The 26,640-nt window shown below is 39.5% G+C and overlaps 1 protein-coding gene across 1 annotated transcript; it reads left to right on the forward strand.

Annotated features, from left to right (window-relative positions):
* Positions 1-18,684: 18,684 nt before the first annotated feature.
* On the forward strand, positions 18,685-24,873 carry ethe1 (ETHE1 persulfide dioxygenase). The gene is made up of 7 exons (XM_080500784.1): positions 18,685-19,132; positions 20,827-20,971; positions 21,224-21,372; positions 21,579-21,708; positions 21,833-21,922; positions 22,705-22,821; positions 22,939-24,873. Exons 1-7 carry the CDS (start codon positions 18,923-18,925, stop codon positions 22,983-22,985), a joined length of 888 nt encoding a protein of 295 aa, XP_080356910.1. The 5' UTR covers positions 18,685-18,922; the 3' UTR covers positions 22,986-24,873.
* Positions 24,874-26,640: the final 1,767 nt, after the last annotated feature.

Below are 26,640 nucleotides of genomic sequence, written 5' to 3' on the forward strand. Positions count from 1 at the left end.
AGATCAAGCAAATAGATTGCACACCCGCTCGGACAAAATGAGGCAAGCTTATCGGAAAATTGAAGATTAGATAAATGTAAAGGGGCTCAGACAAGACTGAGGAAATACAGCAAAGAGTCTATAAGAAGATGGTAAAAAAAGAAAAACGAATGAAAAGGCAGCATTTGACAAGTGGAAGACAGCTGCGAGGAAAACAAACAAGCTGGAGGTATTTATAGAAAAGAATTCATGCATGGTGTACATATATTCTGTAGAGGGTATATGTGAGGAACGGGGATGTCAGCAAAGCTTTTTGACTTAAACCTCACATTGCAACTCCCCGATATGTGACTGTTTTTCTAACTCACTGGAACACTTTGTGACAGACTCTCACTGTTGTGCTCTCTTGTGCTCTTGACGAACAACATCTTGTTATCCGTCTGCATGTGCTCATCATCATTCAAATGACTGAAAAAAGTCAACACAAAAAAGAAAGAACAAAAAATGGAGTTGATGTAACAGTGAGAACCTCAGCTTTACTCTAATCATCCCCAAAATATTCCCTTTTTTTACACAACCTGCTAAAATTGCGTAAAACAAAATGATGGATTTGTTAATTGAGTGCACACATTATTTATTATGTGCTTTAAATGAATGTCCCTAAATGTAGTATTTGGTGTTACACATAATTTCAACAGTGTGGATCGAGGACTACACAGAGGATAAATAAAACAATTTGTTCCACCATTAGTCTCGAAATGTTTTTATTCAACCCAAAATGTTCATATGCTTTTCTTATCTGAATAAAATGAGTAGAAGAGAATAAAATATCACCAATCTGCAGATGTGGTACAAATCAAGTACAAACTATAGTGCAGCAAATGGATCAAAACACAAGTTAGCTGCATATGGCACATCCTTCAGCTATAGGAGTGTGAAGTGTGTTTCACTCACTCACGCACTGAGGTGCTAAAGATTGACTGTGAGCCACAGTGACGCTGTAGAATTTTAGCCGCCGCTGCAAACACTTGAGCAGTTAGTATTCAGACCGGACTTTACGTGCACAATGGTGGTAGTGGGTCGGTTCATGCATTATTGAAAACTTTCTCTATCCTTGCTGTCAGGAACCTCACTATAGTCATTGTCCTTATTTTATACCTCATATTTCCCCAAAGAGTTGACTAAGTTCCAATTAATAATTAAAAACTGTCTTGGCTCCCGAACCTCTGCATGATCTTTTTATATTGATGATTTTGCAAAAAACAATAAGCGTCAGTAAAAACACATTGCAACTCTCAACATGGGCTGACAGAGTTGATTTAATCAAATTCTCTTTCATCACTTTAAATAAATTAACAGCTTTTCATCCGACTAATGGAAAATACTTGGCTTTTGATTGACATTTCTGGGGAATGGTTTTTGATATGAGGTAAGAAGAATATGAATTCTTAACAACATTGCTGCAGAAATATGTTTAAAAAAAAACACATCACATCTCTAAGTTTAACTTCAGGCAGAAACTATCTTGTCGTGATTCCCTTTGAGCTTCATAACAAGAATATATTGTTTCTTTTCTCGCCCATGGATGTGAAAATTACAACCTGTCCTTTTACTGGGTTTATTAATTGGAGTAACTCCTGCTCTGGGATTTGACTGAAATCAGATAATATTGATCGAGTGTTCATTGTCACAAACACCTTTTGATGTTTTATAGATTTTTTAAAATAATGTTTTCATTGATGTGCCAGTTAACAAAAGTTAGTTTGACAACTTTTTAGTTATTGTCACTAAGATACCTCAAATCTATGACCTTAATTACAGCTCAGAGGCCGACGTGAAGAATGTTTAACAAAATCAACAGCTTTTATTAATTACAGTCACGTCAACCTCTTAACTAACTTCTCTCAAACTACTTCAACCCTATAAAAGTCATTTATACTGCTTTATCATTACACCTCGGTAATGGAATATCAGTTAATTGAAGAAAGAGAATTAAAGAAGTCCAAAAGAATCCTATAACACACTCCACTCTGTTATTTTCTGGGACTTACTAAAGAAACATCCAAGCTTCCAAATGCAGCAAAGATAAATGAATGCTGAGTTGGCTGTTTGGGTCACATCCAGTAGTGTATCTCTGCTCTCTGTCTGTTAGTAAATCCCAGTGCCATGCTCCTCTGCAGAAGATAAAACAAATGGTGATGAGCTGCGATTGCTGCTGGGCCTCCAGGGCTCCTGCGTCAAGGCCAAACAAGAGGTCTTCTCTGCTCCTTTGACTGATGCCACATGGAGGAGAAACTGGCAGAGCGACTTGTTGTCTGACAAGCTCTGATTGGGTTCAGTTGCGACTCGGCTTGTTTGAACGAAACAACAATTCTGCCAGCAATACTGGAGCAAAGCTTGTCTGCCCGCTTTATGTCTGCCACATATTGCACTCTGACATTACCGTCTGTGAAAAGTGTTTCGGTAGTTTTAAGTGCATTACACCACATTCAGTTTTACCCAGGAGCCCTCCAATGCTGGAGACTGCTGCCTAATCGAGCTTGTTGTGCTTCTTTTTGCATTTCTTGTCAAACTGCATCTGCAAACAAAACATTGTACTTGTTCAGAATATGATCAGGATGATAAATGACATGTTCAAGAGCAGGGTTGGTGCCTCTATCCATCAGTTGTGCTTTGCAACCATCATTTTTCTCCATGAAGCACGGTGATATTGCATGACAGGCTTAGGAAGTAGTGCGACCATTAACACGGTGACGCCATCTACTGCAATCTGATCATGATTTTAAACAGATAGGCCAATCTAATTAGATCGTAGTACTGATTTTAGTATTATTGAGTAGTTTTCAATCAGATTATGGCCTATGTAATTATGATTAATAACTCAGGGTTCATTTAATTCCAGCTACTGACAGCTTACTGTCAATTAAGTGCAGAAGACTGCTACTTTCCGCATTCATGTTTTTAAACTTCTTTTTCTCTCTTTCCCCCCCCCAACAACAGACTGAGGGGTGCAAATACCAAGGTACAATCTGATCAAGAGGGCCAGTGATGTTGTTGGGCCAAGCTGGAGTCTCAGACAGGGCAGTGCATTAAACTGCCTGCTATCACAGAGAAAAATCTCTCCTTGAAAATCACCCTCAACCAGAGACTCGTCTCTCCCAAAAGCACTACAGAGCAAAGGAATAGCTGTGATGGATTCCTGTGGGCACCTGACTTTATAAACCCTTAATGGCTGAGTGATTGGATTAATGTGGCACATTCAATTAAGCCTGTTATTATTATTAAAGTATTCTGATTCTTATACCCAGAGTCTGTACGAGCTTACTTTTTGAATAAGTATTCTAGTACCTATCAGAAGTTTCCATGGTTTAATAACTTCTACCACACTAGAGACCGATGCATGAAAAAATATTTTGCCTGGAGTGTCTCGCCCCCGAGTACATTTCAGGTTTGATCGTGCGAGTGACACATTCGTCCACTGGCGACGGCAACACGTTTGCTGCTCCACGTTTGATCTCTGAGGTAAACTCAGTAGTGTGTCCCAGAAAGCGCTCTGTAATTCTATGACAGTCTCCTCTTCACTGCCAGTGCCTCACGCCGTTTGAGTGAGTAACGTGATAGGATGAACAAAAGAGGCTTCACAGGACCAACTGTGCCCACACAAACACTCTCAGACCTGCACACACAATTAGACCCCATTTAGATTGATAATGGGAGCATGATTATTGGATAAATACCTTTTAATTGTACGAAATCCAACTCGCATTGTGTCAACGCCGCTCTTCTGTCCCTCAGTACTTGTAAGTGGGAGTGAGGCTCTGATGTGGTGTGCATTACCCTCTGTTGTTAAACTCTGAACCAAGCTCACAATTATCCCCATGCATTTTTCATTGACCCACAATGACAACCGGGGGACGTATCCGTTACTGACCTGGCTGCAAACGCCGCTGTTCTTGACCAGACGGGAAAAGATTACGCTGGTGAGAGGAGCGAGAGCTGACCGGAAGGAGCAGGGGGTAAGGAGCCAAAGGGTCTGACACAATGAAAGGATTAAGTGGGAAGTGAGGAGGAGCGGCAGAGACTCGGAATGAGAGGTGACAAACTGCTCAAACTTGTGCAAAAGTGAAGATGAAGGCTCCTCAGTGACAGAGTGAGCGTCTTTGGCTTAACGATGCACCGGAGCAAGGCAGCGTCTGGAGAGTGTTGCCACTGACGGTGCACCTGTGATGCATTCCTGCGCCGAGCTTTGCTAGGACCTGGTTTAATAAGCAGGGAAGACATGCAGGTGAATGAACCAGCCCATACAAATGAAGCCGACACATGATGATTGGTGCAACTGACATGCAGGTGAGAGCTCCTCGGGGTTTGAAAAAGCATTCTGCAAAAGGGCACTTCATATCAGACGAACAAGAAGGATGTCGACACAGTTTTGTAATATGGCAGGTTATTCATAGCTACCTATAACTTCAAATTTTATTTGCTCGTGTTTTTTTTCAAGATTGGTTAATATCTGGATGGTAATCAAATAATCGATAATTAATCAAGCAGAATTTATTTACACAGAGAAACTGAGTAAAGCAGGCTCACATTCATACCTACAACAGAGTTTATATCACTAGGTAGATCAAACAGATGTTTGTGGACTGTTTGCATTTACAAAATACAATTATCTACCTGGAGCATCAGGGCTTACTAGGCAAAGCTGTAAGTTGAAGCTGAGAGAAACTTGTCATAAGCCGAAAAAAGTAAATTTTCAACACTTTCTTAAGATCACAAATGTGGATTATTTGAAGTTCTGTTGGGAGAATTTTTTTTTTGTTTAAACGTATGATGTGCCATAATACCAACTTTATCCAACCTTTGAATTTAGGATCTTTGTTGTCAAGGGTAAAAAGGTTATATTGACAGATTGTATTTGAAATGATTGTGTTAATGTGAACTATGCAAGTTAGTTGCACACAATCAGAGTTGTACCTGATATTTTAACAAGATGAATCTGACCAAAAAAATGTAAATGCGCTGCAGTCATCAACTAAAAGAGAAGTTTGTCTCTTTCTTATGTACTCAAAACTTACTGACTTTTATTATGTGAGATTAGTATTACTGATCAGACTGAAGTTGCTAAAAGAAGCATTACTCCATTTCACGTTTTGTTCACAACTTTCTTTTGCAGGCCTCACGGTTTCTGAAGTCAAGATGATCCCATTTGGTCAGAATCCCATGATGATCTGATGATACTCTTACCAATCATCATAAACTCACTGAATATTTTCTGACTGCTATTGGTGACTTTCCAAGCATGGATTTGCAGACGCAGTCCAGCAGCACCTGCCTTCCTCATAACCATGAGCTAGCGGACGTGTTGAACTCTCACGAGCACTGGTCTTCAACGTCTTTTCAAACTCCTTCCAAACATGAAGTATTAAGCATTTCATCTCTGGTTCCATCAACCATCCTCATGCTCATTCCTCACTGTAAACCCCCAACCAATGGAAGCTTGCACACAGAGCTCACATCCTTTTCTCATGCAACATCGGAGCATTCAAATCCCGAAAGTCCATCCTCTGCATCCTCAGAAGCCCAAGATCAAAAGGCCCTGACTTTGCCACTTCCTTGTATTGATAATCCTCCAGACGTTCAGCAGAGAAAGCCGTCAGACGGAGTTCCATTGGAGGAAGGCTCAGTCGGTCTCATGTTGCCCAAAGAGCTCCACCATGAAGAACCAGGTATTGTAAGATTTAAAGATGTTGCTTCAATTTATAAATTCATATGGTATATTTATAAATGTATACTTATGATAAAGCAATGCAGGTCCAATGTTTTAATGTGTATCTCCTGAAACCGCGCTTTTCTTCTTTACACAAGATGTTCAAATACTGTATGTCAACGATGGTACATAAAATGGTCGTGTTATACACACATGTCCAGTTTAAACATCATTGATATGAAGGTCATTAATGTTGTCAAACCATGAAATCTGGAGTTTATGCAGGCAATTTATACTTATAAAAAGCACAGACATTGAACAAGTGTTCATTTCATTTTTATGCATACTGCACTGTTCTGCTGAAATGTTCAAATCATGTCATACAGGCTTAGATTATTCATAGGTAGCTGTGACTCCGATTTTAGACATATTTACTGCTGTGGTGGTGGCATGACGTTGAAATGAGGTAACAAAACAATTTTTTAATCTCACATTACTGAATTTAAAAACATGAAAAAAATATATACAATATGAAGCAGTGGTGGTTTAAATTGATTTCTACTGAAACAGATTGCCACATTGATTTATAACAAGAAATGTGCACTCAGGCAACAACTAAATATAGCAGCTTTGCTCTCTCTGCTTCTCAGTTAGGAACTATACAACTGTCTCTAGTCTCAACCTGTTACGAACCACAACATTATTGAAGTCTTCTATCTTTCTTGCATGATTTAGACACTCACTTACCCTTTCCACACATGAACGATTATACATGTGCTGAAATGCTAGAGACCTGAGGAAGTGACACACCTACCTTTTATCTTGTGAGAGGTGAAACAAGGACACAATGATTTCCAGTATTGGTAAAGGATATGTCCCCTCCACCAACCCTGGTTCCTGCGCCACTGCTCACCTCACCTTGTGTGTGGATGTTCCGCATGTGTGCATGACTTTTTTCTCCGTTTTCCTTCCTGCAGGTCTTACGCATGCATTTGAGATAAAGTGATGATCCCATTTTGTCTGTGTGTGTGAACGTGAGTGTGTGGGTTTGTCAGCCTCTCTGTGTCTCCCACAGTCAGTTGGGATGGACTCCCACTCTGCCACCATGAATTGGCCGAAGAGGTAAAGAAAGTGGAAGGATGGATTTCATTTATGTTCAGATGAGTTTCCACAAACGTCTTTCGACATAGTGTGCTCATGCAGCCTGTATAAGCACAGATACTATTACAGCTCACATTAATTTTGTCTAATTTGGTTGACGTGTCCTTCAACCAGGACAAGGTGAAGTCTTGTGATGTTAATTACATTTAATTAATCATACTTTTGCCCCCTCTTTTTTGTGTGTGATGAGCCGACATTTCAAATGTCACAGAAAGTGCTGGCAGGCTTAGCAGATGTGCACTTGTTAAAATTACACAAAACCATTAGGAAGGATGATGATTAATTGGACATCGGCTTTTGATTGGGACAGAGGAAATTAAGAGAATTTGGAGGCTGCGATGAGAAGCCTTCTTTTAGAATTAGGGCTGTAATTCATCCTATTTACATGTATCAGTGATGTGCTATACAATTGCATGTTAGATGGCAGAATAGGGCATTGGTTAGCAATGTCACCTCACAAGGAGGTGATTCATTTGTACTTATAGGTATGTATGGATTAGTGTGTCAGCGTACAGGACAGAAAGACAGCAGTTCTGCTGCTCCCAACTCTTTCACGTGGGACATAAATAATGAATAAATAATCCCTCTAAAAGTTGTGTTTCTCATTTTAATTGGTTACAGGTAAAAGTAGTATCATTAAAGCAGCTGTACCTATATGTGATATTCTTATTGTGGACCATGTTAGCCTTGATAAATAGTAACTGGTGAATGGGACAGGATGTACTCAATCTCAACCTCCAACAACTTTAATCTGAATCGAGCAAGCAGAGAGGAAGGAAGATTTGTGTCTGTGATTGAAAGCAAAAGGTCAAGTGAAGCTGTGAGAAGTCCAAAAAAAGACTCAATATTTCTCGTTGTAATACTTAAATGTATTGATTAAAGACGAACTGTTCACGGGCTGATAAAGATATGCACACATATAAAACAGGTGCTGATATTGCTCATGTGTACAAACTGATGGAATATCAGGAATTGTGTATTTGCCTTCATGAATTTGCAATATTCGTCTTGTGTGTCAAGCAAAAAATACTGGGAGGAGTCTATGTATCTACATGAGTTTATTTATTTGCAGTTTGTGATGTGATCACTATGTCTGAAAACATTTACATTGTTGAGGATTGCTTCTGTTTGTCATGCATCTGAAAAGGCCTTCAGCAGATATGCTGCTATTATAGAGGCATTTCCTCAGCTGGCTTTGTATGACTTCTATTTGAGGACTTTATTGGAAGATATTTTTTTTCTGTGTTGCATCCATTCTTGGATCTTCTGATCTTTTCACGTTGTCAATGTTTCTACAGCTTTGACTTTGCGATCATCTCGAAAATTGCGTTTGCTCTTTTCCCAGGAAACCAGGCCTTGTCGCTTTTTTTTTTTTCTTTTTCAGTCTTTCTAAAGTTGATTGAAAGCAGCCTTGCTGATTATGGAGACCAGTGTTTCTAACCCAGAGTCAATCAGGGAGGTGGAGGCTTCAGAGATCAGTAAACTGTAATCATAAAAAGAGACTTTCTACAACAGACCCTTGAAACATTTGATTGCAATTAAGGTCCCTCATTTTAATATGTATGATTTGACTGGCTGTGTCGAACGGTGTCTGGCTTCATTGTAATGTTTCAGCAAATCAAGAGATTAGAATGGTGGCCCACAGCCTTCACTATTCTGCAACCTTCCACACTGTAAGGTTTCAACAGAAAGTCAATCGCTATGAAGCTAAATGATGGCCAACAGCTGGAAGAATTACAGAATAAAGCTAGTGAAGAGACTGAGAAGAAAATTCTGTTGTAATGAACACTGGGCAGATACTCAGGTTTTCCTTCAGCACACATTGTTCTCATTTTCTTTTGAAGCCATGACATAAATGAACTTTCTCCTTTAATGTTAATTTAACTAGCAGGCAAGGTCTGTCCAAGGTTTTACTACCCACTCTATAACAAAATCATTATTTACCTCAACACTTCAGCACTTCAAAGGCGGCAGAGGGACTATTGTTCCATCTCCTTTCAAGATCCCGTCCCAAATATAAGCTTCATCTTTCTACAGCTGCATTCTTTAAAATCATATAATGACTGCAGATACTATATGGCTATAAGGCTTTCTTTGGACTATGGTGCCTCCTTTCTCAAAGTGTCCATAATTACTTGACTCATACTGTTTTTTTGGTCTCTGAAGTGACGCATTTCTTCCTTACAAAGACACATTGATACACTCGTGACTTCAGCTTCTTCTTTTGCCAAAGTGACTTTTCAAAAGTTGAGGACAAAGTGGTTTCTTATCGTGCTCTGAGATGAGATAGATGCGGTGACATTTTTCACCGTTTCTCACAAACAGAGTGCTGAGGCAGCTGTTTATAGCCACAATAATTACTTCATAACTTTGGACAGGTCTGGTCTGCAGTGTTTTTATTGCTGTTTGACCTCACAGTGGTCTTTGACATGATGTATTCTGAAATGTTGATGGCAAGGATTCCTCATATATCTGTGGACTAAACGGTGTCTCACACAGACAAACAAGGTTCTGGTGGAAATGTTAGATCATTTCTCAGACCTCTTTTTCTTGACCTACTGTATTTATTGCACTACTCATGTGTCTCATTTATCTTTTTTGCTAACTGAAACTGTATCAGCCAGTACCATTATATATATTAATAGTCCAGTTTTTGTTCAGACACTGCTTGGTAAACTTGTGGCTGTAAACATTTAAAATAAAGCTTGACTGTTTCGTGAAGCCTATCACCATGCAGTAGGTCAGACTGGGGTGTCTTCAACCTTTCCAGACCAGAGGCAACAGGTCTGTGCTCACATTATGTATTCTGTTCCCATGTGGTCCCACAGATATTTAACATATCAGTCATTTGCAAAAGTGGCTTACAATCATGCACTGCGTGTCTATTGGGAACTCTACGGTATGTTGCTGCTCCTAAATCATATGGGCGACCTCAAGAAGTTAAAATATATCCGAATCCATTCTCTAGGGTTCTTCTGCTCTCACCATGCATGGTGTTGACAGTAGGAGCCCTTGGTCAGACTTGAACTGTGGCTGCAGCCTGATGAGACAATAAAACACCCAAATCTTATGGGATTCTTCTCTGCAGCAAACCAGAACATGCAAACAGAACCTTTCTGATCGACTCACTGTGAGCACTAACCACTGCTCCACAGCCTCCTCGTTAATCTCCAAAAATGGTGATGCAAAAAATTAAGTCAAGTGTACTTTAAAGTGTGTATATTTGTGGAGTTTTTAATTGTCTCCTATGTGGAAGATAAACTCACTGTTTGAGCTTATTTTCCAAGATAAACTTGCAAACACACATTTTCTCTCTGTTCTGTGTTGATTTAGCCGACAATATTATATACAAGACAGTTTGCGACATCAAAATGTAGCAGGTTGTGTTTTATAGGAGTCATAGTTCATATCCTGCAAATCAAAATTCATGCACCACAGCTGAACAGAGGTTTTACATTACACCATCACTCAGGCATAAAATTAATTGTCTCTCTCTCTTCTTTTTTTTTTTTTTACCTGAAAGGCATTGTATGCAGTTTGTGCTTCAGCTGATATTATTGATGAGTTCTGTTCGCGGTTCGTGCAGGTTTGCTGAAAAGAGCATTTCGTTGACCAAGCTACTTTCAGTGTTGACCCTCAGGCTGCATGGTTCTGAACACAACGCTGACCAACTTGGTCACTTGTTTAAGAAACAGCTCACAATAACCCACACATTCAAACTTTCTATTCCTTTCTGTTGTTTATCAGAAATAGATATTCAGGTTTCAGGGATGTACATTTCAAAGAATGATAACTAAGCTTAGCTATGGGCTTGTTTTTATAAGTATCCTCCGTGATCAGTACACTATACTGCAGTTAATGGAGACCACATATATGATATGTGGATCAAGTGTATGATTGTAATCATATCTGACTAAGTTACAAACTAAAATATCAAGTTTGGTTCTGAAAAAAAGTTCTGATATCCTCTGGTGACCAGTAGTTCAAATGTGTCCTCAGTGGTGGACATTTTTAAACCAGGCTATCTCCCACCCACCGCATCTTACTGAAATAACTCGTATTGGTATCTACAGAGGACATTTAAGGCACAAATGTTGTATCTGTGCTGTCCTTGTACAAACCTTATCTATGGGTTCAGCAGATATGTTTATCGTTCACTTTGTTTTGCTTCAGCCCAGCTGCGCCACAAGAATGGGAACGAGCAAGGTTTCTCACCCATGTGTATGAGAACCAGTAAAGGTTCTCACTCCTGTGTGCTCACCCCTTCCCTTCGGTTTTCCTTAAAAGCAGTTTTTTGGCGCTCTCTCTCCTTTTTCTATATCTTCCTGCAGGTCGTTCTGGCTTTATTATGTACAGTGAGTCCTGGTCTTGTAACTTTCTTTCCACTGGAAATGTATTTTTTCTCTCTATAAGTACACATGTGGGGATGTTATTTCATTTTTGTTCTTATTTTTGCCGGCATGTCTTGCCCCCCAAAAAAACTTTGTCAACTGCGCTGAAGTGACAGTGTCATGATCAAACATTATGAAAATAAATAGGAAATAGTTAGGGAAAATCTGATTTATTAACTCAAATTCAAAGAAATTGTGGGGCATTGCAATTTGCTGCAGTTCTTTCACAGAAGGTTTTAGCTTTTGAAAAATGATCACTTTGCCAGACTGTTAAAGATTCTCTCGTTTGGTACCACAACAATTACAAGTGTCCTTGCAAGTTATAGTATTAGACCATTTAAGGAGGGAGAATTTAGAATTTCACATTTTCCTTCTTTGTTTAGATTTCATTAAAAAAAAAAAGCAGAAGGATTAGATTTGTTCGAATAGGTTGTTTCATTGTTCTAATATATGTTGAAAAACAGATTACTTTGATGTATTTTAACTAACTAAACAAAGATTTACAAAAAAAATAAAATTAAGTGCATTTTTCATAAATGTGTCCATTTGTCTGTTTGTATATGCAGAGCCTCACTCCTGCACATGCCGTGAGCTGATAGTCTTTGTGGGAGTCCCAATCGCCATCAAACTGGTCATCACTTCCGCTTTATTAGGTAACCTAATGTTTCTACATCTGTGGCAACAAACAAACTGCTTGTGTGCTGTTTTGCCCCAATAGCTTTGTGTATTCAACATTTAAAAGTAGCCGTTTCAGACCTCATCTCATCACACAGTTAGCTATTCCAAAATCACATTCCTCTTCAATGTACTGCACTACTCACTTAAAGCAATATATAGAAAACTGTACGTCTTTAAACTTTAAATCAAATAATGTGCACAACTCAGCAGCAGGTATTTCCCCCAACACCCTAATCAAAATGTCCTCAGTGTGATGAATGTAATTTAAAAAAAGTGATGTTTAGTCTAATCTTTCAGCCTTCACTTCCACTTCACTGAGCATCAATGTTTGGCGTTTCTGCAATAAAAAGGAAATTCAAATGAAACGACAGGAGAATTCTAACATGGTGGGTTTTGCATACTCAGTGTGCCAGTCACTGTGTCACTTGGGAAGTTTTCTCTCCAAAGATTGTATCCTTAAGGGGAAATGGAAAGAGGTAAAATATTAATATCACTGTATGTAGAACTTTTAGGGCTTACATATCTGGCTGAGATTTGGACCCAACTGAGTATAGCATTAATTTTAAATCTGTGCTGTTTCCTTTTGTCGCTGTCTATTCATATTAGTTAAGTTCCTGGTTTTCCCCTCTGATCTGAGTGAACCTCCTCCTCTGTGTGGTGAGAGAGAAAGCTGCAACGTCTTGACTCAACGTCCTTTTCTGTCAACGACTCCCGGGAACCGGACAGAGAACTTCACAGTTGGTACAAATGGAGACCTCCTGACAAATGGCACACTTTTCTGATTGTAATATTATTTTCAGGCATAATCATTCACAAAAACAGCAAATACACTGGTACTAAATGTGTTTGTCATTCGTATCTATGGCTTTTCCGGCGTGTTAATCTTCCCTTCTAATTCACCATTTCTGATCCAGATTGTCCAGTTCTGGTCAGTGCTGGACGACGAATTGTAGGAGGGACGGTAGCGGCACAGGACAAGTGGGGCTGGCAAGTCAGTTTGCACTGGAGAGGGAGTCACGTGTGTGGGGGCTCCATCATCTCCTCTCACTGGGTCATCACTGCAGCTCACTGCTTTGTCAAGTAAGATGTGGACGTGAGGGAGTGAACATATGAGAGGGAAGAAGCATAGAAGGCACCTTCAATTAACCTCACGCTGGAAGATTTGAAGAAAGGTTGCAGTAAAACCACTTCAAATGTCGCTAAATTGCATTTTGCAATTTTGCAGCAAGTTTTAGTAAGTTTAAATTTAGTATCATAAAATAGAGAATCAATCAATCAATTTTTTATTGCAGACTCTTAGATCCATATGAAAACAAAAACACAAACAGTGGACACTACATAAAATAAACAGCAAATAGACAACAAAAAAACTGAATATTAAGATCCATATAAACAACTGTCTCCAGTGCCTTTAAAGTGCTGACGTGTAAGTGACACTGCCATTTAAAGCCTCCATAATTCATTGTTGGGCAGCTCCAGTCTGTTCAAAAAGTTAAATACAAAATTTCTGATAGCAGCATTAAGAAAGGACACGTTAATTATCACTCAACTCTCAACTCAACTTTATTTATAGAGGACTTTAAAACAACACAGTGCTGTGCACGGACAGGAGCAGATAAAAATATAAAATTTGATTAAATTAACAACACAGAATAAAACAAGAATGTCGAACAATAAAAACAATATAAAACAATAAAAATAAATACAACTGTAAAAACAATAAAAGACAACCTCTCAAACTAAGTTAAAAGCCAAAGAGAAAAAAGCGCATTTTCAGAGAGGTTATAAAAACAGGAAGTGAGTCGGCCTGTTTGATGTGCAAAGGCAAGTCATTCCACAATTTTGGGGCTTCGACTGAAAAAGCACGATCACCTCTCTGCTACCTCTTGGTCTTAGGGACAAACAACAATGACTGATCTGCCGACCTGAGAGAGCGCGAGGGAGTGTACGGCCGGAGCAGGTCGAACAAATAATGTGGGGCAAGGCCATGAAGGCATTTAAAAACAAAAAAGATAATTTTGAAATCAATCCTAAGATGAACAGGGAGCCAGTGAACCGATGCTAAAACTGGTGTGATGTGCTTGTGTTTTTTGGCACCTGCTACAAGTCGGGCAGCAGTATTTTGGATCAGCTGAAGACGTGAGAGTGAAGACGGACCGGCACCGGTCTACCATGGGACCTTCAGTCGCAAATGCAGTGCATCAATATATGCAACCTGAAGCTTGTGGAATTTGACTCTGCTATAACTATACAAAAAGTGGCCAGTGTAGAGTGGGATGCAGTAAGATTTAAATAAGGTCATTTTTACTTAATTAGTGCATGTACAAGTTGTACATGCCAGTACGTTAGCTTGTGCATATAATTTGCAGTATTGTCTTTGTACAGTTGCAACAAAACACGTTTTGAAACCATTTTCCATAAAGAAAGATGAAATATGATACACTTAATTAAAATACGGTATAAGTATAGTCATAGCATGTAGTTGAGAGATTATTTAATGAATTTCAGAGGAGTTGATTTACTCAATAAATGCTGCTGTAAATCCCATCTAACAGATGCCAATGCATTCGTGAGGATTTTACATAAACTGAGCAAAGCAAAAAGAAAAGTCCTCCCTGATGCCTAAGCTGAACTCAAGCCACAAACTTTTCTGTCACACCTGAACAGGAACCAGTGGACTGAAGTGGCTGACTGGTTGGTGGTGGCGGGCACAGTCAACATTGCTCACAGCTCTCTCGGGAAGCGTTACAGAGCCCTGCAGATCCTCCCCCACCCTCAGTTCAACAGCCACAACCAAGACTTTGACGTGGGGCTGTTGAGAACCATCACTGACATAGAAATGACAGGTGAAAAATCAGATGGCTCCATCTGCCTGCAGACATGTTAATCAAGCTCCTGGTCGGCTGGAAGCTTTAGCTGCATCAATACACCTGATTACAAAGAGATTAGCTCATTGGCAGGTTATTGTGCAAAGTTTCATGATGATGCATTAATTTGATTCTGGCAAACATCTAAAACTCGACTGTGGTTTTCAAGGATCTGGATGGGATACTACTGCCTCACAATACTAAATATAGATATATTACAATAGATCAAAATGTATTGATGACATCAACATTTATGACTTAAGTAAAATTTTCTAGCATTTGTGTTCATATCACAAACAGTTCAGGATGTTTTTGACATCTCATCCTAAAAACAAGAAAATGTAACTGGACCCAACCCATCTTCTAGTATTATCAGGTGAACTAAACATAAACTCAACTACAGTGAAAATATGACCTTTATAATAGATAATCTAGAACTCAAAAGGCTCAAATTTAACAAAACCATGCATTTATTTTACAATTTAAAAAAAGTTAAAAAGAAGCAGGATAACAGAAAAATACAGATTTTGAGTCAGAGTGCAGGAACATTGTGCAAAGCCAGAAACTAAAAAGAGAAATTGGAAGGAGACTTTAAGAGATCAGGAGGTAAAGCCAAGATGCCGATAGTGAAGTGGAAATACGTGAGCTGAGGATTGGGAAAGTGGTGCTGAAAAGATGGTAAACTAGAAACTGTATGGTTGAATATGTTTTATAACTTTCCATAACACCACTCACAAAGATTTTCCCCTGAGGTGTTGAGGAAAAGATTCGGAGTTGTATCTTCACAAAAGTGCTTCATCGGCAAAGTAAATATTTGATTTTGCCAAAATACAGCTTACAATATTCTGATGCACTGAAACCTCAAGGGCCAGTTAAAAAGCAGCACTCTAAGGAGATAATCAAGAGATAAAATCTGCTGCAGGAAAGCAGCTTTCTTTGAAATAAGCCCTCCATCTTCTACAGCTCTTTATCCAGCATATGGTCATGGACTGATTCCACCCCACCACCAGATTTGTAGGATTACATTTCAGTGTGTACTTTCTGTCTCCATAGGTGGGGTGAAGCCGGTCTGTTTACCCAGCCTGAGCGAGTCTTTCCCTCCAGGAACGGCCTGCTGGATAACAGGCTGGGGGCATCTTAAGGAACAAGGTACTTTTGCTCTGACACTGAAAGAGTGTGTTTGTACACAACGGCAAGTCATCCGATGATCCAACAGCCTCTGGTCTTCATGGGTGATCCAAACCCTTGAGGGAATTTAAGTAGATAACATGAAAACATCACTGACCTTCATGTTGTCCCCCCCCCCCCCCGAGATTCTAGAAACAACAGCTTACAAAGATGGTAATATAAAACGCAAGAGAAGGAAAAGGACGTTCACCTTTGATATCCACTCAAGGTTGCAGGAGTTGGAGTCAACACTCACACCAATTGGACATTTCCAAGTAATCAATTAGCCTAATATGCATGTGTTCTGATTTACAAAGAAAACCTGACAAAGGGAGGAAAGAAAATGGATACAGAGGAAAAAACAGACAAAGGGGTTATTTCTTGCTGCATGGAGGAAATGTATTCACTACACTGAACTGAGCCCCAACAAATAACTATGTTCAACAAAGAACTATGTTTAAAAATCTATCATTTTAAATCAGACATAATTTCACATAAAATATCAAGTATATTCTCACATAATAGGAATATTCAAGTAATAAGATAAACTCAAAAAGAACGCTTAAGCACTGTTAATTTGGGAGCAGCTGTAAACTATCAAAATTAGAGGTTTTCAAACAGAAGTTTTTACACACAAAAAGATTACTTTTTTGTTTGGCTGTGCTCACTTTTCTTCTTCAACAGGCCACATATCAGATGAGCTGATGCAGGCTAAGGTGAAGGTGATAGCTCAATCCATCTGCTCCGACTCAAGCGTCTATAGTTCCTTCATCACCCCTCGGATGATTTGTGCTGGACACATGGAAGGTGGGGTGGACTCCTGCCAGGTAATGTCCTCTGGTGGCTTCAAATCTCTATGGACCTAATATAGATTTATGAAAATGTTTTGTGTTTTTGTTTTTTTGAGCTGGTGTCGCTCACCGTTAAGTTTTAGCACACCCAGTTCTGTCATGTTTGATGAATGGTTGTGTTTTCAGGGTGACAGCGGTGGACCCCTGCTGTGTGAGACATCTAATGGTGACTGGAGGCTGGCAGGGGTGGTGAGCTGGGGGCACGGCTGTGCACAGCCCAATAAACCAGGCGTCTACAGCAGAATAACCCAACTGCTGCACTGGGTTGAAAGATATACAAAGGTACAGACAAACGCTTCCATTTATCTTCTATAAGCACTGGAGACAAAGAAGTTGACCAGTCTGTCCCGGGGCGAGAATAGAGAGAGGCAGATATCCATACATATCTGTTTCTACAACCAGTTTAAAGTCACTAGTTTAACCAGTGTGTATTTGTGTCCTGGGAGAAAGCCAAAGCCCTCGCAAACAAAAAAACAAAACAAAAGACACAAAAAAAAAAACAGTTCTTTACTCATGCTACAACTAGAACTGAATGTGTTATCATCAGATTGCGATAAATGATTCACACACTGTTCTTTATTTTGGACTTTGAACACAGGATTATTGTCTGTTTGCCACACATTCTGCTATAAAACAGGTTATAACCTCCTGGGACCCAGCGAAATGGCTTGTGTCCAAATCCCGCTTGCTTTAGTCATTTGAGGTACTTGACTTATCAATCCATCCAGTTTTTTAAATGCAGCTTCATGAGATGCAGGGGAACAAGTCTTCAGTCCATCACAGGGAAAACACAGAGAGATAAACAACTAAAAACACAAACGATTCCTGTTGATTCTTAAGTCTTTATTGTTGAAATTCACTGATTTGTAACAGTCTGTGCTTGGATCTAACACTTTCGCTTTTATTTAAGATTGTTATATTTTTACACAGTAATGATGTCACTCAACCTCTCCTGTAACATTTATTTATTTATTTATTTTAACTGGGATGGAATTTTAAGTTGTTGTTCATGTTGTTTATGTCTTTCCATTTATGCCACAGGACAAACCAGTAGATGATCCCACTGCAACCATGACTGACACCTTCTCAGAAACAAGCGTTTAACCAAACAAGTAACAATAAAATATGGATCTGTATTTTTCTGTCTTTGGTGTTACTTCTTCATTGGAGCCATCATTTGTTGCCCAAAGAGAATTCAGCCATCGTTCTCAATGAAGTCTGAGGAGGAAAAGGACACAAATAAATCACAGGTTTATTATGAGAGAATCGTATTGCTATTCAGCCACGAACTCAAACAATTTAGGCTATGCTAAGCAACAAAACAATAAATCTAATTAATTTTAGATATAAATGGAAAGGGTTTTATGATTTGCCGTACAACGACAGAAAGTTTCCAGTTTGTTTGGTCTGAATAGAATTTTGTAACACAGGGAATTTCTACTGGGGCAACAGAATCAGATTTGTCATACAATTTGATGATTCAAAAGCCTTTACAGAACTATTTAGCAACAATCAACCACTGCTAAAAGCTTACAGCTATTTTCTTCAAAATGCATACAAAGTACTAGCCATATAACATTTAAATATATTAAGAATCAAGACATTATTGAGTGTTTTTGACCGATTACATCATTCTAAAAATCAACTTCTCCCCTTGTAGTTTCTGTAAATTATTGAATTGAGGGATTTTCATAGATCCGATAAGAACCCTCTTATATTGCGTTGTAAGTCGGTTTACTTTGAGTTAAATGAGCCTATCTGGTAAAATACATGTACAAAGTCACGTAGTCCTCTGCAGTCTGCACGCGCCCACGCTGTTTAGTGCAGCACGTGAGCGCGCAAACCTCGAGAGCGCGCACAACTGACAGCACAGATCACCGACATTGATATTACGCCACAAGGACGGGAAATTTACCGGACGTAACCGAACCAGAGGGACCAACCACCACTTCGTTGCTTATTAACACAAACCCTGGCCATGGCAGCCGTTGTAAAAGTTCACGACAGCAGTGGAGTTCACATGAGGCGACAAGTGCCTTTACCTCCATGCGTTTGACCTGTTCGTGTCTACATACGCGGTGGAGATAACGACCTTCCCGGACAGCCAGAAAATCACAAAATATGTGCTCGGTAATAAGCAGAGTGAAACCGGTTAGCCGGACTCTGGCGATCCCCCTGCGGCTTGGGGGAAGCGCCGAGCGCTCGAGTTACTCAGCAGTCCGGAACAGGCGCTCCTACCCCGGCGCGAGTAGCGGAGTCGAGCCGCTGACCGTCTCCAGCAGGCGCTACTGCTCCAGGATGGCTCCTGCTCAAGGACTGCTCTTCAGACAAGTGAGTTTACGCAGTTTTGACAATTTAATCCCGTATTTAATTTATAGATTAGCATTTCAAAGCGACAATATTTCTGGTTAAGAGTTTTATCCGTCCCCTCGTAATGTTCACAGTCAGTGTAGCATTCAATGCTAGTTTGTTTAGGTCGAGCTTTTAGGAGATTGTGGCTGTTAAATTCCAACATGATCGGACACATAGCTGATGGATCTGCACAGTTATGATGTAAAAACCTTGAAAACTTGCTGCTATGTACACAGTAGTGACACTGCTGTGTACATAGTGCCTGAACGGTGTAACAGTTGTAGATCGACGCTTCATAAGCGACACACTTTGACATTACCTCGACAGCTGTAAGGGACAAAAGTCAAAACAATGTCTGCTACAACAAAACACATGCAAGGTGGCTTGTATATTTATAGATCCATGTTTGTACCTTGAACCCTTAAATGCTTGTTTTTACTGTAGACAAGCCATATATCGATGTTAATATCTGCCATTAGTAGTGCTGCATTTGCAGTATATACACATTAAAAGACAGACTGAACTGCAATGGCGTGTGTTTTCACTCTATGCATTCATGATCTGCATGTCAACATATTTAGCAAATCAGATGGAGTCCTACTGTTCGCTTTTCATCATAAAAGCACAAAAAACAAGAACAAGTCCATAGATGTAACTAACGTTCACTTCAGATTGAGTAGGTCCATACACTGCTATACACATTTGGAAGTCTCCATGTCTTTGGACTGGAATTGACCCCTTTACTTTGAATGAAAACAAATTTTTTTAAATGTAGCTATAGGCAAAGTATTTGTTGATAACTTGGAGTTTGTCTTTTGAGAAAATTGTGAACACCAGATATGTGGTTGTTAAACTGATATCTTATCAGTAAACGGATGAGCTTTAAACCTTAACCTATTGTCAGTGTTTGTTGACAGACATTAAGTTACATATTTGATTCCACTGGCTGCTGTGACTGGTGGTGTTATATCCTGTGTTGCATAATAGTGTAGGAACTCCTATTTTTCTCATTTCATCATGTATTGTCCAAATAGAAAATGTGAAAGTCCCTCGCATTTACCGCTTTATACTATATCCTTCATTTTTATGCATAATTTAATGAATACATGGAAACAGTCTTGCTACAAAAAGTTAGGAAATCATATGAAATCTGAATCATAACATAATTTAAGGTCAATAATAAAACAATGCAATTATAAAAAACAATATTTGTTATTGTACTCATCTCTTCCTTTTATTTCCCAAACTCATAAGTAAATGACGATCACAGAAGACATGGAAAAGTAGCAATAGGACGCACTGAAAAAGGTGCTACTTGTGTATTTTTGTTTGTGTAAATACCTACAAAGCATTACATTTCTGCTTAAATCTCCTCATGTAGTATTGTTAGAAACAATTATTGTTTTAGCGCTTTGCTTTGGAAAAGCACCTGTTCCTCCCAGTTAGTCCACAAGGGAACCAGTTTGATGGTTTTGTTTGAAAATCTAATAAAATATGAAACATCATGACGCCATATTCAGTCACAGTTCCCATCAAACGAGCAAACTGTACAAGTTATTTTGACAAATGAGTCTGTGTATCTTGACTGTCACTGCTACAATCTATGAAGATACTCAAAGAGCAGACGGTTTGTTTTGAAGACAAATTCATCATGTGTATCGCTTGCTGTTTAGCTGTTTGAGGCAGAAAGCAGCACCTACACCTACCTGCTGGCAGACTCGGAGACCAAGGACGCCGTCCTTATAGATCCCGTGCTGGAGACCATTGACAGAGACCTGAAGCTCGTAGGTGAACTGGGACTCAACCTCACTGTGGCAGGTATTTCCTTTCTTGTCCTACAGTGTCATTCCACATATCAAGATATCTTTGTCAAGATTTTTTTGGCCAAAAAAACCCACTTCACTAAACTAGTAAACATTTCCTATATTAGAAAAGGTTGTGTATTTTCTATTTATTGCATAAGCAGACACATAAGTCGTTGTGAAATAATCAAAGTCATTCGACAACCTGCAATAACAAAGTTTTATCTCTGCTTCATGTTGAAGGATGCGATGTGTGTTTTTCTCGCAGTAAACACTCACTGCCATGCCGACCACATAACAAGCACTGGACTGATGAAGAAAAGACTTGTGGGACTGAAAAGTGCCATTTCCAAATTCAGCGGCGCTTCAGCAGATATTTTCCTCACTGAAGGGGACAAGATCACCTTCGGAAAACACGTAGGAAAAACAGCTTTTCTTTTTTGCAACTTCCCTGAGCGCGTGCATGCGGGTGTACAGTGTATGTTTACATGTAAGCGTTTGACTGTGTCTTCTGGATTTGTATCGGTGTTGTATGCGTTCATTGCTGTGTGCATAACTGTCAAGGTCTTGATAGAGAACGGTCGACGGGCCTTGAAGTGATAGTTGTCTTTTCTCTCTGCCAGTCTCTGACCGTGAGAAACACTCCAGGACACACAGACGGGTGTGTAACGTTGGTGTCAGCGGATCAGACCATGGCGTTCACTGGTGACGCTCTGCTCATCAGAGGCTGTGGCCGCACGGACTTCCAGCAAGGTCGACCCAAACTTTACTTTTGTCCTCTTTTGAAGCAAGTGTTTTTGTCATGCTGTCAGATGAGCACAAGGGGGCAGTGTCGCATTAGTTTCTCTGTAACTGTAACGTTGTCTCTGATGATCAGGGTCTCCTCAAACGCTCTATGAGTCGGTCCATAAGAAGATCTTCACGCTGCCCGACCAATGCCTCATTTACCCAGCGCATGACTACACAGGTGAGATAAAACAACAACAACCCTGCACCTCATCTGTATTTATATGTTCACCTCTTTTCCAATATCCATGATGTTGATTGTCACATGAACAAGCAGCCATGGAACTGTAATGATTTCCATGGAAATGCATATATAAAAACATCACAAATACAGGTAGGTACTGTAGTATATATAAAGTTACAAACTGGTTGTTTGGATGGTGGACAGTAAGATGTTATTACATTTGACTGATATCTGGTTTGTGTAGGTGGTGTGTTCAAGCACCGTTGGCCAGGCATGCCCTCCTTTGCTTTTACGCATTTATTTTATCTACCACTGAACATTGAGGTGAAAAACTGTGACAAAAACACAGATTTGTCCCATTTAGGTCTTCCGTCTGGGTGAAGATAAAAATGAATACAGTGAAATGTGTTTCGAAAGCTTGAAGCAATGCAAATAGTCTAAAAGGAAATGTGAAAGTCGACACAAGTTCAGTAAGTCGGTATTAGATCATCTCACAATGTCCTTAAAGGTACCAAAATATGTCTTCACGTTTTTGTCTCGCATTACGTTTTCTCACTTATTGGCGGCTCATGAGCGTGGTTCAGAAAATAAGGTGAACATGAAAAGTACAAGCAATAATTACTGTGATAGAAAAATGGCATCTTCACTACAAGGTTGCCAAACTTTGTCGGCACATCTACTCCAAGGATACATTGGTCTACTAATTATCTTAAAAAAGCCAGTGGCTTTTATGTCTGCCGCAGACTACGGCTGTCACACTCTTTCTTTGTCTGTATCAGGACGGACCGTTTCCACCGTTGGCGAGGAGCGCACGTTCAACCCTCGCTTAACAAAGAGCCTGGAGGAGTTTGTGAAAATCATGGGCAACCTCAACCTTCCTAAGCCATCAAAAATTGGTACCATTAACATTTTCTTTCCAAATGCCTCCCGTCTTTGTTAAGATACAAGTCTTTAGTGTCAAGGCGTTGCATAATCTTCATCTGAGAGCTGCCGTTTTGCTTCTTGGTTCACAGATATCTCCGTGCCTGCTAATCTGGTTTGTGGAATACACGAAGTTTGAAAGCGTCCGAGAAGATCCGGCATCGTGTAGCTTTCAATCCGAGCAAAACAAACCAAAAACAGGTGACCATTAAAGTGCTTTATTGTGTTTGTGCATCTGAATGTAAAGTTGAAATCGCCGTTTTGAGTGCAGCTACTGACATTGTGATTACGCTTGAAATTAAAACGCGATTGTGTATATTTTAACTGCAACATGAGCACTTGAAGGGCTTTACGTGAGGGGAAACAACAGGAATGGTAAAAAAAAAAAAAAATTTGTCCTTTGATTAAAGTTGAATGTGAGAGATCTTTTCCAAGTCGTGCTTTTATGAATTGCAGAATTGAGGGTAAATTAATGAAAAGGACAACTTGGATAAAAATGTTCTATTCAAGCTTTGGTTTAGTATTCATGAATGCTTAACCGGCACAATTGAGCTCTTCCACATGGCTTTTTCAGCGAGTCCAACTTCCTCTCGCCAAGGACACACACACACACACACACACACACACACACTGCTCACGACCACTGCCTTTTTGCATAGCATTAAAACAAAGCTACACTATTTGCATACAAAATCAATAAGTACTCTTTTCTGTGGCACCCCTTTTCATGACCTCCCGTTTCTGCTTTCAACTGTCCATTTTCCTAGAAATCTAAAGTTAAAGACTGTCTGTTGAGGTGGTTCTCATCTAAGATATGTTAAAGTATGATCTTGCCAAGAAGTAGATCTGCTTCCAGAGGAATAAACGTCTGATATGTACTGCTCGCATTATGTGGCAACAGTTTATCAGCCAGTAATACAGGTTTGTTCAGTTGTGGAGGCCAGGAAGAGACTTGCACATGTGATAGATAGCTATGTGATGGTGAAAGAAATGGCTTAAAGGATTATAAGCAAACTGTTTACAGAAAGTTAGAAAAATGAATCCAACTTATTGACACGATTTAAATAAGCTCTGTAATGTTCTCATTGACGATTCAAGCCTTAATGGGGGACTTTGCCAGTTTGTCTCAGTGTTTAGTATTTTCTGATTATGTGGTTAATAGCATGGCTCTTAAAGATGCATATTTTGATATTAAAGATGTTTAAGGTTTTGCCAATTAAAATAAAAGCAAGAAACCCGCCATGCTCTGATGGAAATTAATAGGATTTGGACTAAAGAAGCTGTACACTTCAGTGATTCACTGCTGCCACCTAATGCATGAAAGTAGCATTAAGATTTACATACTGTACATTTAAAGGTTATATCAGACTGAAAGAGATGCAGTGTTACACATCAACACTAAGCTCTTTTACATTAAAAGAAATGCCATCTTCACATAAATCACTTGGAAATATTTTTGTAAAATAAACATATGCCTAGGTATGCCTCGCATTAGGATGTCTCACCCACCTTTATCTTTATTGGGGTGTTCTAAGAGTTGAAATGTCATCACCAGGCTGACAGTATTTATGATTCCTTCACATGCAAAGATCACTCACCTGTAGTGTCTCTGAGCTTCCCAAACATAAGTCAAAAGACAAATCTATAATGTACATATCAGTGATAAATAAAGCAGGATGACAGAACAAATATTTTAAGTTGTGAGTGGACAAAGTTTGAAGTTTCGATCAAGATGCTAAAAGAAATTGGAAGGCCTGCAGTAAAAATTGGATATGAGGATATTGGTTTCTACAAGCCAACGGTGGTCTGATGTCAAATTTATTTCATTTTCGCAGCTTAGTTTTAATACTCTGGAGCCTTGAAACCAAATATAGCTGCCTCAAGTCTGCAAAAAATACTCCTCATTAAATACAATTAAATCCAAACTGAATCAACTGCATTGCACTTTATTTTAACCCTAGAAGAACCACACCTGCAGTCACATAAACACCATGGTGATGTGAAGGCTTGCAAGTTGCCCCCATGGGAAAATGTAATATCCATTGTGAATGGTTTGGATGCAGCATTATTTAAGGTGCATTGGAGTTATGAAGGATCCGGAGAAATGACTTAAGGTCAGGATTTGTCACCCTCCTTTGAATATATTTTTAAATTAGACTCTCTGAAGGTGCGCCTGAAGCACTGTCATAAGTCATAGATGTGCATGCTGATGAATTCATGCGTGGAGTAGAAATTAATGGATTTATAGCAACAAATCTCTCATGGCCCAACACAGAAAATGGTACTTCATCAATTTAGAATAATGTCTTTTGAGAAAAAGGCAAAAGAGGAGCATCTAAACTTAATTGTTTAATAATAATAAAGTCATACAAATAAAAGTAAATAGCGATTTCAACTTTTATTTTTCTGCATTTGGAAAAGGAACATTTCGAGACCGCTTCCTAAACTAATGTCCGATTTCATTTTGTAGTTTTATCCTGATCGTAAAACAGCTTACATGTCCAAACTATGTGAAATGCATTTTTACCCATTGAATGTTCTATACTTGTTTCACTTTCCTACGGTTTATAAGTTTAAGATACATACAGACCAACTTCTCTGTCAAAGGAGACCTTTTGTGAGCAGAAAGAAAAAAAACGTGGGTGTTTTGGATGGTCTGATGCAAGTTACAGTAATACCATTACCCCCCCCATACACACACACACACACACCATCTACCAGATGTTTCTTTCAGCACCCAAGACAAACAACATGGTTGTGCATCACCTTCTGCCTCACTTCCTTCAGTCACTGACAGACACCTGCATTGTTTTACGGTGAAAGCCAGAGGTGTGTGTGTGTGTGTGTGTGTGTGTGTGTGTGTGTGTGTGTGTGTGTGTGTGTGTGTGTGTGTGTGTGTGTGTGTGTGTGTGTGTGTGTGTGTGTGTGTGTGTGTGTGTGTGTGTGTGTGTGTGTGTGTGTGTGTGTGTGTGTGTGTGTCCATCCGTTGTTGCTATTGAGCTGAAGATATGTTGCTTTTCACTGTAAAACGCTCCCATTTTCTTGATCCTGTGTTGCTGCTGGAAAGCGATGAGCCAGCTGTCCTTTCACCTCTTGTGTGTGTGTGTGTGTGTGTGTCACCCATCTGCCACCTCTTTTTTTTTCTGTCCGGCTCTTTCTTTCTTTCTCATCCTGAGTCTGTGCCACCATGAACGTGCTGCTTATTCTCTCTCACGCCAGCCACATGTCACTGGAAAGAATCTATTACACTATCAGCTCATTCAGAAGGAACTGCAAAGAGGCCAGTGAGGGTGATAAAGCCCTTCAAGTGAAGAGAGCACATTTTGTCTATAGGAAGTAGAAAAGCAGGGTTAGTACACCCTAGAGATCCCTGAAGTGAATTATGTCTCCAGAGTATTATTTTTCACGACTTTTACTTGTCATTGTTGTGTTTGCATTAACGTCAGAGTCTTCCTCAGATTTCCACACAGCTGTGTCGCACAGTGGAACATTAACGGTGACTGTTGAAAACTTCACGCTATTCTAATCTCCTCAGTGGTTTGTGTAACACTAACATAGGAAAAGTGCTCTGGGAGTCTTGTACATGGCCATAGCTGTTCATATCACACAACCTTGACAACAACAATGCTCCTTTCTGCGCGCATTAGCTGAAGACTCTCATTTCAAACCAGAGAGATCTTGTAACTACACTCACTAAATCAAAACCTAATCTTTTAAAACAGATCATTTTGTGGTTTTTTTGAACTTCTGATATCCCCTTATATCCTCAAAATTTGTGCTACCATCTAAAATAC

The sequence above is a fragment of the Blennius ocellaris genome (assembly GCF_963422515.1).
Source record: "Blennius ocellaris genome assembly, chromosome: 8".
In the NCBI taxonomy this organism is placed as follows: Eukaryota; Metazoa; Chordata; class Actinopteri; order Blenniiformes; family Blenniidae; genus Blennius; species Blennius ocellaris.